We start from the raw sequence: 17,053 nt of genomic DNA, 5'->3' as shown, positions 1-17,053 counted from the left end.
TTTGAGGCTGTGCCCCCTAGTTCTAGTCTCCCCGACCAGTGGAAACAACCTCTCTGCCTCTATCTTGTCTATCCCTTTCATTATTTTAAATGTTTCTATAAGATCACCCCTCATCCTTTTGAACTCCAACGAGTGAAGACCCAGTCTGCTCAATCTATCATCATAAGGTAACCCTCACATCTCCGGAATCAGCCTAGTGAATCGTCTCTGTACCCACTCCAAAGCTAGTATATCCTTCCTTAAGTAAGGTGACCAAAACTGCACGCAGTTCTCCAGGTGTGGCCTCACCAATACCCTATACAGTTGCAGCAGGACCTCCCTGCTTTTGTACTCCATCCCTCTCGCAATGAAGGCCAACATTCCATTCGCCTTCCTGATTACCTGCTGCACCTGCAAATAACTTTTTGGGATTCATGCACAAGGACCCCCAGGTCCCTCTGCACCGCAACATGTTGTAATTTCTCCCCATTCAAATAATATTCCCTTTTACTGTTTTTTTTTCCAAGGTGGATGACCTCACACTTTCCGACATTGTATTCCATCTGCCAAACCTTAGCCCATTCGCTTAACCTATCTAAATCTCTTTGCAGCCTCCCTGTGTTCTCTACACAACCCGCTTTCCCACTAATCTACTGTCGCCTATGCCTCCAGGAGCTGATGAAAGGCTGAGAGGGCCTACAGCATGATTGAGAAAGAGGCATTAGCGTGTGTGTTCGGGGTAAAGAAAATGCATCAGTACCTGTTTGGCCTCAAATTTGAGCTGGAAACCGATCACAAGCCCCTCATATCCCTGTTCGCTGAAAACAAGGGGATAAATACTAATTCCTCAGCCCGTATACAAAGGTGGGCACTCGCGCTATCAGCGTATAGCGATACCATCCGCCACAGGCCAGGCACCGAGAACTGTGCGGATGCTCTCAGTCGGCTACCATTGCCCACCACGGGGGTGGAAATGGCGCAGCCCGCAGACTTGTTGATGGTCATGGAAGCGTTTGAAAATGATAAATCACGTGTCATGGCCCGCCAGATTAGGACTTGGACCAGCCAAGATCCTCTGCTGTCCCTCGTAAAAAACTGTGTACTGCATGGGAGCTGGGCCAGCATCCCCGTTGAAATGCAAGAGCTAATCAAGCCGTTCCAGTGGTGAAAGGTCGAGCTGTCCATTCAGGCAGACTGCCTGTTGTGGGGTAACCACGTAGTGCTACCAAAAAAGGGCAGGGAGATGTTCATCTCGGATCTCCACAGCACACACCCGGGTATAGTAATGATGAAAGCGATAGCCAGATCCCACGTGTGGTGGCCCGGTATCGACTCTGACTTAGAGTCCTGTGTACGGCAATGCAGCGTGTGTGCTCAGTTGAGCAACGCGCCCAGAGAGGCACCACTAAGTTTGTGGTCCTGGCCCTCCAGACCATGGTCGAGGATCCATGTCGACTATGTGGGCCCGTTTCTCGGTAAAATGTTCCTGGTGGTGGTGGATGCTTTTTCAAAATGGATTGAATGTGAAATAATGTCGGGAAGCACCGCCACCGCCACCATTGAAAGCCTGAGGGCCATGTTTGCCACCCACGGCCTGCCTGACATACTGGTCAGTGACAACGGGCCATGTTTCACCAGTGCCGAATTTAAAGAATTCATGACCCGCAATGGGATCAAACATGTCACCTCGGCCCCGTTTAAACCAGCCTCTAATGGGCAGGCAGAGCGGGCAGTACAAACCATCAAACAGAACCTTAAACGAGTCACAGAAGGCTCACTTCAAACCCGCCTGTCCCGAGTACTGCTCAGCTACCGCACAAGACCCCACTCACTCACAGGGGTGCCCCTGGCTGAGCTACTCATGAAAAGGACACTTAAAAGCAGACTCTCGCTGGTTCACCCCAACCTGCATGATCAGGTAGAGAGCAGGCGGCAGCAACAAAATGTAAACGATGGTCGCGCCACTGTGTCACGGGAAATTGATCTGAATGACCTTGTGTATGTGCTAACTATGGACGTGGTCCCAAGTGGATTGCGGGCACGGTGATAGCTAAAGAAGGGAGTAGGGTGTTTGTAGTCAAACTAGACAATGGACAAATTTGCAGAAAGCACCTGGACCAAACGAGGCTGCGGTTCACAGACTGCCCTGAACAACCCACAGCAGACACCACCTTTTTCGAGCCCACAACACACACCCAAAGGTTCAACGACACCACGCCGGACCAGGAAATCAAACCCATCACGCCCATCAGCACAGCAAGGCCAGGCTCACCCAGCAGCCCTGCAGGGCCAACAACACGCCAGCCCAGCGAGGGCACAGCCAACACACCAGAACAGACATTTGTACCGAGGCGGTCCACCAGGGAAAGAAAGGCTCCCGACCGCCTCACCTTGTAAATAGTTTTCACTTTGACTTTGGCGGGGGAGTGATGTTGTGTATCTGTAAAGTATGCACTCCCATGTTCCGCCACCAGGGAGTCATCCCCTGAAGTCCCAAGGGATTCCAGCATCCCTTGGGAGCACTGTATATAAGCCGGCCCCTAAGACCTATTCCTCACTCTGGAGTGTCTTAATAAAGACTGAGGTTACTGTTACTTTAACCTCCCTGTGTGCAGTCTCATCTGTGGTTAGGAACACAATAGGCTGTACATCACTTGATGAAATCTCTGTATGTAGTTTTGTTTGAAAGTAAAAAGTGCACACAATACAACATTTCACAAAGCCGAATAAAGATTATTGAGAAATTGCCACTGATATTTACATACCCGGCTCTCTAACAGGTTGGTTCTGCTGATATTCTGAAGTCATTTGTACTTCGAATTATAGAGTTGGGGCTGAGAGACTGTCATCTATTGGAGGGGGTCAGATCACAATATGAACCCCAGGAATAAAGCTCTGATCACTTTTACATCCCATCGGAAGCTGGAGATTGCAGGGTAACTTTTACAAGTTCGTTCTCCTGGCTCGGAGGATCGCTCGCTGGAGATTGATTGGGGGGGAGCAATTTGGGCTCGGGGGGTCAGTGGGCCCCATAGGATGTCTCTAAGGGGGGAACAGGCTGTCCATCAGGCTGGAATTCCCCACAGACGTTCCAACCAGCGAGACTCTGCACCAGGAGCAGGAATCTGGAAAATCATTCCTGGATTACAGTCTCTACTGCCTAGAATTGGTTTTACTCCATATACAGAAACTGCAGCCCACAGAATGAACACATGCTCGGAACAACTGAAAGTGCTTTGTTGTGTTGTGCACCAGCTCTGTGTCTTGTGCAACTGGCTGCAGAGACATTGATTAACAACTAAGAAAGGCTCTTGTAACCATCCACTGTCATGGAGACAATTACATCAGATTCTTTGGAACAGAGGAGGCTGAGGGGAGACCTTATTGAAGTGTATAACATTATGAGGGGTCTAGATGGAGTGGATAGAAAGTATTTCCCTTAGCAGAGATCAATAATCAGGTCGAAGGATTTGAGGGGAGTTGAGGAGAACTTTCTTCACCCAGAGGGTGGTGGGGGTCTGGAACTCACGGCCTGAAAGGGTGGTAGAGGCAGAAACCCTCACCACATTTAAAAAGTACCTGGATGTGCACCTGAAGTGCCGTAACCTACAGGGCTACGGACCGAGAGCTGGATTAGGCTGGGTAGCTCTTTGAAATGTTGATGGTCCCTGCTTTAGTCACTAACTCCAGCAGGGCATTGCACACCCTCCTATCCCTTCATGTAAGAATGTTTTCCCAGCTCTCTGTCTGAAATCTCCAACATTCAATCTTATATCCCTGTCTCCTCATTCCCGATCGCTCAACCAACGGAAACAGACTGTTTATGTTCCTGTGATATGGTCATCGCTGGCAAGACTAGCATTTTATTTCCCATCCCTTGAGAAGGAGGCTGTAATGTATGTGCGTGTGAGCATGCTCACGGGTTAGTGGAGCTACTGATTTGGGAGGGGCTTAGCCAGTCACGTGATAGAAACAAAGAAACATAGAAAATAGGTGCAGGAATAGGCCATTTGGCCCTTCAAGCCTGCACCGCCATTCAATAAGATCATGGCTGATCATTCCCTCAGTACCCCTTTCCTGCTTTCTCTCCATACCCCTTGATCCCTTTAGTCGCAAGGGCCACATCGAACTCCCTCTTGAATATATCCAACGAACTGGCATCAACAACTCTCTGTGGTAGGGAACTCCACAGGTTAACAATTCTCTGAGTGAAGAAGTTTCTCCTCATCTCAGTCCTAAATCGCTTACCCCTTATCCTTAGACTGTGACCCCTGGTTCTGGACTTCCCCAACATCAGGAACATTCTTCCTGCATCTAACCTGTCCAGTCCCATCAGAATTTTATATGTTTCTATGAGATTCTCTCTCATCCTTCTAAACTCCAGTGATGTTCACAAGACTCAATAAAACCCCAGCCAGTTGGGTTCAGGGGATCCATGATGGGGCAGGTGGTTGAGAGCCTGGTGGATGAACTGGTAATGTGTAGTGTGATTGTCAAACCTTTGCAACTAAACCAACTAGTTCATAACAGCGATGTGTTGCTGTGAATTCTTAAGCAAAGAGCTCATGAAGCAAATACATTACAGAGGTGGAGAGCCACCAGGTCAGAGGGCAGTTAAGAGTCAGTCACATTGCTGTGGGTCTGGAGTCACATACTGGCCAGACCGGGTAAGGGCAGCAGATTTCCTTCCATCTAGTGAACCAGATGGGTTTTTACGACAATCTGGTAGTGGTTTGGTAACTGATACTAGCTTTTTAAAAAATAATTTATTTAATTAACTGAATTTAAATTGCCCCAGCCGTGGTGGGATTTAAACTCTGTCCATTCCTTGAAAACACTTCGATCAAATCACCCCTTAATCCCCTTTGCGCTAACAAAAATCCCCCCAACTTTGTAACCATATTTGTCCTTGCTCATCGCAGGCAAACATCCCAGTGACCCCATCTCCAAAACCTCAACAGAGCAGGGCGCGAACCACGCACAGTGTTCCGACTGTGGTCTTACTGAGGTTCAATATGGTTCGCCATCACATCGTGACTTTGACATTCTGTACCCCCTTACACAAGACCCAGCACGGTGCCCAAAGTGGTAACTCTACCTGTCGGGGCACAAATTGCCCGGCACAGAGATATAGAAATCGATTTCCCAGCAGAATCTCAAATCTTCCCTCACGGTCACTGAGCCAGGAACTTACCAGACTGTCAGTGTAGGATTCAGCCTTACTGATGGCCTCTTCCACTGCCTCCTCAGCCACCCTCAATGCCACAGCTAGAGTCTCAGTGATCGAGGGACCTTTAACACAGGACAGCAGGTTAAACTTCACAGGGTCCACGCAACGTACAACAATATCACAATACAGACATTCGTTAGCCATTAATGCAAGCAAGTATGTGCTAGATAAACAGCCACTCCATCCCCAGGGTTTTAAAGCAAAACATTCCAAGATTAAAACAAAATTTAGATAGTTCGCGATTTTATGATCAATTGACCCTTGCTGTTTTTATTTTTAAACCGATTATTTAACTTCTAATTCACTCTAAAACAAACATCCAGAGGTAGCATCACTCCAGTGCAGTACTGAGGAAGCGCCACACTGTCGGAGGGGCAGTACTGAGGGAGTGCTGCACTTTCGGAGGGGCGGTACTGAGGGAGGGCTGCACTGTCGGAGGGGCAGTACTGAGGGAGCACTGCACTGTCGGAGGGGCGGTACTGAGGGAGGGCTGCACTGTCGGAGGGGCAGTACTGAGGAAGCGCCACACTGTCGGAGGGGCAGTACTGAGGGAGCGCCGCACTGTCGGAGGGGCAGTGCTGAGGGAGCGCCGCACTGTTGGAGGGGCAGCATCTTTTGGATGAGACATTAGAGCAGGCGGGGCCTCAGTTTCTCAGGTGGATGTAAAAGATCCAACGGCAATATTTTGAAGAAGAGCAGGGGAGTTCTCCCCGGTGTCCTGGGGACAATATTTATCCCTCAATCAACATCACTAAAACAGATTATCTGGTCATTATCACATTGCTGTGTGTGGGAGCTTGCTGTGCGCAAATTGGCTGCCGCGTTTCCCACATTACAACAGTGACTACACTTCAAAAGTACTTCATTGGCTGTAAAGCGCTTTGGGACGTCTTGTGCTCATGAAAGGCGCTATAGAAATGCAAGTCTCTCCTTGTTTTTTTGACCCTCGATCTAACAGCGGCCCTGCTCTCACTGAGGAATCTCTCCCAACGGGAGTGCGGGATGGCGATATGCACCCTGCCTGATTGGAGGGTAGGAGCTGGGCACGTTAATGCCCCAGTCACACGTGTCAGTCAAGCACGACTCTAAATTGGTCGGAGGGTCTTGGACTGAAGGACATGAGCCGGAGCCCTTAGAGCGTGCTGCTCTGTGGACCCGGGGCCCTGAGAGTGTGGCTCTCGCCTGGACCAGGGGCCCTGAGAGTGTGGCTCTCGCCTGGACCAGGGGCCCTGACAGTGTGGCTCTCGCCTGGACCCGGGGCCCTGAGAGTGTGCTGCTCTGTGGACCCGGGGCCCTGAGAGTGTGCCTCTCACCTGGACCTGGGGCCCTGATAGTGTGGCTCTCGCCTGGACCAGGGGCCCTGAGAGTGTGCTGCTCTGTGGACCCGGGGCCCTGACTGTGGCTCTTGCCTGGACCAGGGGCCCTGACAGTGTGGCTCTCGCCTGGACCCGGGGCCCTGACAGTGTGGCTCTCGCCTGGACCAGGGACCCTGAGAGTGTGCTGCTCTGTGGACCCGGTGCCCTGAGAGTGTGGCTCTCGCCTGGACCAGGGACCCTGAGAGTGTGCTGCTCTGTGGACCCGGGGCCCTGACAGTGTGGCTCTCGCCTGGACCAGGGGCCCTGACAGTGTGGCTCTCGCCTGGACCAGGGGCCCTGACAGTGTGGCTCTCGCCTGGACCAGGGGCCCTGAGAGTGTGCTGCTCTGTGGACCCGGGGCCCTGACAGTGTGGCTCTTGCCTGGACCTGGGGCCCTGACAGTGTGGCTCTCGCCTGGACCAGGGGCCCTGAGAGTGTGGCTCTCGCCTGGACCTGGGGCCCTGACAGTGTGGCTCTCGCCTGGACCAGGGGCCCTGACTGTGGCTCTCGCCTGGACCAGGGGCCCTGATAGTGTGGCTCTCGCCTGGACCAGGGGCCCTGATAGTGTGGCTCTCGCCTGGACCAGGGGCCCTGATAGTGTGGCTCTCGCCTGGACCTGGGGCCCTGATAGTGTGGCTCTCGCCTGGACCTGGGGCCCTGATAGTGTGGCTCTCGCCTGGACCTGGGGCCCTGATAGTGTGGCTCTCGCCTGGACCAGGGGCCCTGACAGTGTGGCTCTCGCCTGGACCAGGGGCCCTGATAGTGTGGCTCTCGCCTGGACCTGGGGCCCTGGAGCTGAAGATTTCCGCAGTAATTTATCGAGCGTTGTGCAACACAAGTTCTATTAAGTAACAATGGGCTTTTTCTGCTTCAAACGCTGACAAGATCGGCAAACCAATCCAGATGGTACATATCTCCTTAAGCTTTCTTTCATCCTCGCATCCAATTCCATTTATTTTCCAGTACCAGTGATACTTGTGTTTTGAGGTTTGATCTGCCGTTTTTGTTTGCTCGGATACCATGACGGAGCGTGGAGAAAAGTCTATTACAGGTGATGAATCAGAGGAACCAACTCAATAGATCGTCCCTCAGAACAAGGATTCAAAACCCAAACCTCATTATGTTTGTGCTGCTGACAAGGGAAGCTCATACACGAAATCGTACAAAAACAAAAGATTCACTCGGAACAGTGACCCGAATCGAGCTGAAACACACTGCATCAAATCTTGGATGACAGGTTCAATACCACCTTCACGTGTTAGGACTAACTGTTCTTGTTGTGAGGTCAGTGTTGAATCATTTAGGTCCCAGTGAGGTGTTGGATCAAACTAGGGGTAGGGTCACTGCCTGATCCTCTGACTCAAAGCTTCTCAGATATAGAACACAAGAGCAGGGAGGTTATGCTTGAACTGTATAAAACGCTGGTTAGGCCGCAGCTGGAGTACTGCGTGCAGTTCTGGTCACCACATTACAGGAAAGATGTGATTGCACTGGAGAGGGTACAGAGGAGATTTACCAGGATGTTGCCTGGACTGGAGAATTTTAGCTATGAGGAAAGATTGGATAGGCTGGGGTTGTTTTCTTTGGAACAGAGGAGGCTGAGGGGAGATTTAATTGAGGTGTATAAAATTATGAGGGGCCTAGATAGAGTGGATAGGAAGGACCTCTTCCCCTTAGCAGAGGGGTCAACAACCAGGGGGCATAGATTTAAAGTAATTGGGAGGTTTAGAGGGGAGTTGAGGAGAACTTTCTTCACCGAGAGGGTGGTGGGGGTCTGGAACTCACTGCCTGAAAGGGTGGTAGAGGCAGAAACCCTCACCACATTTAAAAAGTACCTGGATGTGCACCTGAAGTGCCGTAACCTACAGGGCTACGGACCGAGAGCTGGAAAGTGGGATTAGGCTGGGTAGCTCTTGGCCGGCCGGCACAGACTCGATGGGCCGAATGGCCTCTTTCTGTGCCGTAAATCTCTACGATTCTGTGATTATTACTATCGCGTTTCCACCCAGCAAATGGTGTCCACCTCGAACGCTGAACAATATTTGAAGATATGATGAGAGAGGATATATGGAGCTGATTATATAACTAGCCGGCTTCAGTACCCGACGCAGAGTAACTAACGTCACTGATTTCGAGTCTCACACGAGGAGTGTTCATTGTTTAAATATCGCACAAAGAACGTGAAGGTGCAGGAAGAAGAAAGGCCGACCAGCCCTCCAGCGTCCGGTCAAATGGCGGACCCAAATCTACACCTGTGCTTTTCGGTATGTCAAAGACCTGACTCCACTTCCTTTCCCCGACTGAAAACATCTTTGGCTCAGCAGGGTTGTGCTTTTTGCTGCGAGCCAGTGTCCCGAGATCACAGAGATCACTCTTTGCTCAGCTCACTGCAACACATCGATGTCCTTTTGAAGATAAAGTGCTCGAACTTGCACACAATTGTCCAAAGGTGCAGCTGACTCTTGGAGATCACAAGAGCACAAGAATGAGCAAAAGCCCCCCCCACCCCGCCACCGAGTCCCCCACGCATCCATCCTCCTCTTCATTTACATGCTGCTCCTTGGCGTCATTATCTCTACACGTGGCATCATCTTCCACACGTACACTGACCACACCCAGCGCTATCTGACTGCTGCCTCTCTCAATGCCTCCACTGCCTCTGTGCTCTCACACAGCTTGCCCACCATACGATCTTGGACAGACGATAATTTCCTCCAGCTAAACATTGGGAAAACCGAAGCCATCATCTATGGCCCCAACCAAAAACGCTTTACCTCACCACCGATTCCAACGTCTCTCCCACCGTCCTGGGTTGATCCAGAATCGTTTCCAGCTAGTCGCCGTACTCAACCCTGAGCCACGTTTCCCATCCCATAGTCCTCCATCACACTCACACCCAGTCCCGCTCACCCATCACCCCCTGTACCCCGTGTCCTAACTCACACCCAGTCCCACTCACCCATCACCCCCTGTACCCCGTGTCCTAACTCACACCCAGTCCCACTCACCCATCACCCCCTGTGCCCCGTGTCCTAACTCGCACCCAGTCCCGCTCACCCATCACCCCCTGTGCTCACTGCCCCGTGTCCTAACTCACACCCAGTCCCGCTCACCCATCACCCCCTGTGCTCACTGCCCCGTGTCCTAACTCGCACCCAGTCCCGCTCACCCATCACCCCCTGTGCTCACTGCCCCGTGTCCTAACTCGCACCCAGTCCCACTCACCCATCACCCCCTGTGCTCACTGCCCCGTGTCCTAACTCGCACCCAGTCCCGCTCACCCATCACCCCCTGTGCTTGCCACCCCGTGTCCTAACTCACGCCAAGTCCCGCTCACCCATCACCCCCTGTGCTCACTGCCCCATGTCCTAACTTGCACCGAGTCCCGCTCACCCATCACCCCCTGTGCTCACTGCCCCGTGTCCTAACTCGCACCCAGTCCCGCTCACCCATCACCCCGTGCTCGCTGCCCCGTGTCCTAACTCGCACCGAGTCCCGCTCACTCATCACCCCCTGTGCTCGCTGCCCTACATTGGCTCCCGGTTAAGCAATGCCTCGATTTCAAAATTCTCATCCTTGTTTACAAATCCCTCCATGGCCCTCGCCCCTCCCTATCTCTGTAATCTCCTCCAGCTCCACAACCCCCCCGAGATGTCTGCACTCCTCTAATTCTGCCCTCCTGAGCATCCCTGATTATAATCGCTCCACTATCGGTGGCCGTGCCTTCTGTTGCCTGGGTCCCAAGCTCTGGAACTCCCTCCCTAAACCTCTCCGCATCTCTACCTCTCTTTCCTCCTTCAAGACGCTGCTTAAAACCTCCCTCTTTTGGTCACCTGCCCTAATTTCTATTTATGTGGCTCTGTGTCAAATGTATCTGTTTGTCTGTAACACCGCTGTGAAGCACCATGGGACGTTTTACTACGTTAAAGGCGCTATATAAATACAAGTTGTTGTTGTTGAGTTTTATGCCACACCTGGTGTAATTATCTGCCCAACATGGCGGCTTTAGAAGTGGATTTGTTCCAGCTGTTACTGAATGCTCTAGGAGTTGAGATTGTTCAAATAGTACTCAAACAAAGACAACTCTCCTTTAAACACAACAGCCTGTACAAGGTGTTCACAAAGTAGGATTTTCGTTCGGTTGTTGGACATATTGGGAATGTGTCATCTGTAAAGCTGAACCTGAAAGGCCGCAGTGACAGTGAGTACGGGATTGGGAGCCGTTCCACAATACCTTTGGGCTGTTCCTACCCCGTCACCTCCTCACCCAGCGGGAGGTGTCAGAATCCACCTCTGTCTGTCTAACCATGTGAAGAACAAGTGGATAAAGCACACGCCTGAAGATTAGAGACAACACCACAGTCTGTTTCTTCGTCATTTTAACCTCACCTTCAGTTTGCCTGTAGGTGCTGGAATCGCTGCCACAGATATTCTCTTCATTCTCTTGGCTGCCATCATGAATGTTGCCATCTGCACAGAACAGAATGTTCAGGTGTTGAGTGAAAAAAATGCATTGGGAAAGGCTAATGAATAACAGTGTCAATTCATAAGAACATAAGAATTAGGAGCAGGAGTTGGCCATTCGGCCCCTCGAGCCTGCTCCGCCATTCAATGAGATCACGGCTGATCTTCGAACCCAACTCCACTTTCCCGCCCGATCCCCATATCCCTCGATTCCCCGAGAGTCCAAAAATCTATCGATCTCAGCCTTGAATATACTCAACGACTCAGCATCCACAGCCCTCTGGGGCAGAGAATTCCAAAGATTCACCACCCTCTGAGTGAAGAAATTCCTCCTCATCTCAGTCCTAAATGGCCGACCCCTTATCCTGAGACTGTGACCCCTGGTTCTAGACTCTCCAGCCCGGGGGAAACATCCTCTCAGCATCTACCCTGTCAATCCCCCTCAGAATCTGGTATGTTTCAATGAGATCACCCCTCATTCTTCTAAACTCCAGAGAGTGTCGGCCCAATCTACTCAATCTCTCCTCATAGGACAACCCTCTCATCCCAGGAATCAGTCTGGTGAACCTTCGTTGCACCGCCCCTAAGGCAAGAACGTCCTTCCTCAGATAAGGAGACCATACAATGCCCATACAGGGTAAAGGCATTCTAAGTAACAAGCTATGGTATTGTAGGTTCTGATTTACAGTACAGAGAAATGAATCGGGGAGAATGGAGAGCTTTGGGAGTTAAAGACAGTGGGGCCCAGTTTCTTGGGCATTCAGTGGTCTCCCAGTGTAACTCAGGCAGGAGACTGGCAGACCCCCCTGGAAAACCCGGCTTCGCTCCCACTTCTGGGAGTTTACTGTCTGGCTCCATCCACCCTACATAGGGCAATGACGTAAAGGCCCAGAGATTCCGTACAGCGGGAGTTCTGTCTTCCCTTCTACCTACAAGCTTGGTCATCGCTTACTGATTTATCTACTCTTTTCAGCCTTAGTGGTGTTCTGCATTGTGGGCTCCAGCCTGCTGTCTAGAATCGCAGAAATTGACAGCACGGAAGGAGGCCATTTGGCCCATCGTGTCCGCGCCGGCCGACAAAGAGCTACCCAGCCGAATCCCACTTTCCAGCTCTGGGTCCGTAGCCCTGTAGGTTACGGCACTTCAGGTGCACATCCAGGTATTTTTTAAATGTGGTGAGGGTTTCTGCCTCTACCACCCTTTCAGGCCGTGAGTTCCAGACCCCCACCACCCTCTGGGTGAAGAAAGTTCTCCTCAAATCCCCTCTAATCCTCCCCCCAATTACTTTAAATCTATGCCCCCTGGTTGTTGACCCCTCTGTTTTAGGCTTCTTAATGTTTTTTTAAAAAAACACTCATTCGATTTGAAGAAATACTTTTATTTTAAAAAATACTGGTGTACCCGCGGAGGTCGGTGTGTGTGAGTCAGGTGCGGCTTACCAATATGGGCCCATTGCTGGATTCCAGACACAGACAATGGCCGAGCTCCCCAAGGTGGCTGGAGACACGGCCCCAATGCTGGAGCAAAGCGTGTTTGCCCAAGAAACCGGAGATATTGCTGTAGGAAGTCACACAGATCGGGAAGAGCAAGGACATGAAGGAATTTAAACGCAAGGGTGTGAATTTTAAATTTGAGTCACTGGGAGGCGGGAGGACTGAAAGCCAATGTGATGGGTGAATGGGACTGAGTGCACGGAGTTACAGCCGGCAGAGTCCTGCATCAACTGAGCTTTACACATTTTGTTTAGAATGCAGATCTCATTCGAGCATATTGTCACCCTCACACAGAATGTTCCAGAGGTTACTTCCAACGTTGAAATCAGTATCAGCCACCTGGAAATGCGTCAAGCGTTTGTAGAGCCTGGAGTGGTTTAGTACGGGTCACAGTAAGATCGTGTTTGAGAGTTGTCATATGCTGTTATATGCAGGTCCAATAACAGACCATGAATCTGAATGTTCTCATCAAACAGCTCTTCAAATATTGGCATTAAAAATAAGACACGATTCCTCTTGACAAATCTCTCCCTCCATCCGCAGTACAGCTACCACCTGGGACATTTACTGCTGCGGCAGACGGAGATCTCTCACATTGTCAGGCCAGCAGACGGAAACTTGAGCACAAAACTCTAGGCTGACACTCCCAGGGCAGTGCCGCGCTGTCGGAGGGGCAGTACTGAGGGAGTGCCGCACTGTCGGAGGGGCAGTACTGAGGGAGTGCCGCACTGTCGGAGGGGCAGTGCTGAGGGAGTGCTGCACTGTCGGAGGGGCAGTGCTGAGGGAGTGCTGCACTGTCGGAGGGGCAGTACTGAGGGAGTGCTGCACTGTCAGAGGGGCAGTACTGAGGGAGTGCCGCACTGTCAGAAGGGCCAGCTTTTGAATGAGACGTTAAACTGAGGCCCCGTCTGCTCTCTCAGGTGGATGTAAAAGATCTCCTGGCACTATTTTGAAGAGCAGGGGAGTTCTCCCCGGTGTCCTGAGGCCAATATTTATCCCTCAATCAATGTCACTAAACAGATTATACGGCATTGTCACACTGCTGTTTGTGGGAGCTTGCTGTGCGTAAAGTGCCTGCTGTGTTTCCAACATTACAACAGTGACTACATTTCAAAAACTACGTCGTTGGTTGGAAAGCACTTTGGGACATCCTGAGGTCGTGAAAGTCGCTATATAAATGCAAGTCTGTCTTTCTTTCTTATAGAATAGGATTCGGATCCCATTGCTACTTCTTGACCACATGATCCATAACACCATGTGGGTAGCACGGAGCAATACAAAGCAAACAGGATCCCTAAATTCATATATTGATGCAAACACTAAACATTAGGTGGATGGAGGGATGGAGGGAGGGAGGGAGGGATGGGAGGATGGATGAATGGATGGATGGAGAGACGGGGGGGGGGGGGATGGGGGAATTTACCAGGGTGTTGCACTGGAGAGGGTACAGAGGAGATTTACCAGGATGTTGCACTGGAGAGGGTACAGAGGAGATTTACCAGGGTGTTGCACTGGAGAGGGTACAGAGGAGATTTACCAGGATGTTGCACTGGAGAGGGTACAGAGGAGATTTACCAGGGTGTTGCACTGGAGAGGGTACAGAGGAGATTTACCAGGATGTTGCACTAGAAAGGGTACAGAGGAGATTTACCAGGATGTTGCACTGGAGAGGGTACAGAGGAGATTTACCAGGATGTTGCACTGGAGAGGGTACAGAGGAGATTTACCAGGATGTTGCATTGGAGAGGGTACAGAGGAGATTTACCAGGATGTTGCACTGGAGAGGGTACAGAGGAGATTTACCAGGATGTTGCACTAGAGAGGGTACAGAGGAGATTTACCAGGATGTTGTACTGGAGAGGGTACAGAGGAGATTTACCAGGATGTTGCATTGGAGAGGGTACAGAGGAGATTTACCAGGATGTTGCACTGGAGAGGGTACAGAGGAGATTTACCAGGATGTTGCACTGGAGAGGGTACAGAGGAGATTTACCAGGATGTTGCACTAGAAAGGGTACAGAGGAGATTTACCAGGATGTTGCACTGGAGAGGGTACAGAGGAGATTTACCAGGATGTTGCACTGGAGAGGGTACAGAGGAGATTTACCAGGATGTTGTTGGGACTGGAGAATTTTAGCGATGAGGAAAGACTGGATATGCTGGGGTTGTTTTCTTTGGAACAGAGGAGGCTGAGGGGAGACCTGATTGAGGTGTATAAAATGATGAGGGGCCTGGATAGAGTGGATAGGAAGGACCTATTTCCCTTAGCAGAGGGGTCAACAACCAGGGGGCATAGATTTAAAGTAATTGGGGGGAGGTTTAGAGGGGATTTGAGAAGAACTTTCTTCACCCAGAGGGCGGTGGGGGTCTGGAACTCACTGCCTGAAAGGGTGGTAGAGGCAGAAACCCTCACCACATTTAAAAAGTACTTGGATGTGCACCTGAAGTGCCGTAACCTATAGGGCTACGGACCGAGTGCTGGAAAGTGGGATTAGGCTGGATAGATAGCTCTTTGTCGGCCGGCGTGGACACGATGGGCCGAATGCCCTCCTTCTGTGCTGTAAATGTTGTGTTCCTAACACAGATGAGACTGCACACAGGGAGGTTAAAGTAACAGTGACCTCAGTCTTTAATAAGACACTCCAGAGTGAGGAACAGGCCTTAAGGGCCGGCTTATATACAGTGCTCCCAAGGGATGCTGGGATCCCTTGGGACTTCAGGGGATGCGCTCTCTAGTGGCGGAACATGGGAGTGCATGCTTTACAGATACACAACATCACTCCCCCCCGCCAAAGTCAAAGTGAAAACTATTTACAAGGTGAGGCAGTCGGGAGCCTTTCTTTCCCTGGTGGACCGCCTCGGTACAAATGTCTGTTCTGGTGTGTTGGCTGTGCCCTCGCTGGGCTGGCGTGTTGTTGGCCCTGCAGGGCTGTTGGGTGAGCCTGGCCTTGCTGGGCTGTTGGGCGTGATGGGTTTGATTTCCTGGTCCGGGGTGGTGTCGTTGATCCTTTGGGTGTGTGTTGTGGGCTCGAAAAAGGTGGTGTCTGCTGTGGGTTGTTCAGGGCAATCTGTGAACCGCAGCCTCGTTTGGTCCAGGTGCTTTTTGAAATTGTGTCCATTGTCTAGTTTGACTTAGCTGGCAGGTATTGGTCCCGTAGCGAGAAACAATTAATAGTTACTTTATAATCGCCGCAAATCCTGACCGTGCCATCACTTTTCAGTACTGGAACAATCGGGCTGGCCCACTCGCTGAATTCCACCGGGGAGATGATGCCCTCGCGTTGCAGCCTGTCCAGCTCGATTTCCTCTCTGTGAGGTACCACTCGCGCCTTGTGGTGAATGGGTCGTGCCTCTGGGACCAAGTCGATCCGCACCTTCGGTCTGGAAAAATTTCCAATGCCTGGCTCAAAAAGGGAAGGAAATTTGTTAAGGCCTCATCAACATGTGATAGCGCTCGGATGTCATCCCAGTTCCAGCGGATTTTGCCCAGCCAGATCCTTCCAAGCAGTGTGGGGCCATCGCCCGAGACAATCCAGAGTGGCAGTTCGTGCACCGTGCCCTCGTAGGTGACCTTGACCATGGCGCTGCCCAGGACAGCGATAAACTCTTTGGTGTACGTCCTCAGTTTTGTGTGGATGGGGCTCAGGGCTGGTCTGAATGCCTTGTTGCACCACAGTCTCTCAAACATCTATTTACTCATGATGGATTGGCTAGCGCCAGTGTCCAGTTCCATGGCTACGGGTAAGCCATTCAATTTTATGTTTAGCATTATAGGTGGACATTTCGTCGAAAATGTGTGCACCCTGTGTATTTTAGCATCTGCTTCCTCTCTCTGAGGCTCGAAATTGCTTTGGTCCACCATGGACTGATCTTCCTCTGCCACGTGGTGGTTAGCAGGTTTTGCAGAGCTTGCAGCTCACTGGAGGTGCCCCATTGTTCCACAGCTCTTGCAAACATACCCTTTGAAGCGGCATGAATAGGCTGAATGGAAGCCTCCACAATGCCAACAAGGTGTGAGTTGCCTTGCATTCATCCTTGGTTGCGGACTCTGAGTCATCTGGATCACCTGAGGCTTGCTGGCAGTTGCAGACTTGTGGTTTCTGCCCTGTACATTTCTGCTCGCACACAGTTCCAGTTAATTTATGAACATTGCTAGCCCTTGTGTGCTGAGAGATTTGTTTGGTGTTATCACTGGTGGACATAAACGCCTGTGCTATCGCAATGGCCTTACTGAGGGTCGGTGTCTCTACAGTCAAAAGTTTTCGTAGGATGGTCTCGTGGCCAATGCCCAGTACAAAAAAGTCTCTGAGCATTTGCTCCAGGTAGCCATCAAACTCACATTGTCCTGCAAGTCGCCTTAGCTCGGCGATGTAGCTCGCCACTTCCTGACCTTCAGATCGCTGGCACGTGTAGAACCGATACCTCGCCATCAGCACGCTCTCGCTCGGGTTAAGATGCTCCCGAACCAGTGTACACAGCTCCTCATACGACTTATCTGTGGGTTTCACCGGAGCTAGAAGATTCTTCATGAG

At 51.1% G+C, this 17,053-nt stretch overlaps 1 protein-coding gene across 1 annotated transcript in view; it reads right to left on the bottom strand.

The window, feature by feature from the left end:
* LOC139263730 (rab effector MyRIP-like) overlaps positions 1-17,053 on the bottom strand; it is a 346,446-nt gene that overhangs the window by 80,530 nt on the left and 248,863 nt on the right. The window contains exons 4-5 of the mRNA XM_070879762.1: positions 10,954-11,034; positions 5,174-5,271 (exon numbers count right to left, since the gene is read on the bottom strand). Coding sequence (XP_070735863.1) covers positions 5,174-5,271; positions 10,954-11,034 — 179 coding nt within the window. The remainder of the gene's footprint in view (positions 1-5,173; positions 5,272-10,953; positions 11,035-17,053) is intronic.

Source organism: Pristiophorus japonicus, chromosome 5 (genome assembly GCF_044704955.1).
Source record: "Pristiophorus japonicus isolate sPriJap1 chromosome 5, sPriJap1.hap1, whole genome shotgun sequence".
Lineage (NCBI taxonomy): Eukaryota > Metazoa > Chordata > Chondrichthyes > Pristiophoridae > Pristiophorus > Pristiophorus japonicus.
Note: the sequence above shows the minus strand (reverse complement) of the source record. Positions and strands in the feature narration are given on the sequence as shown.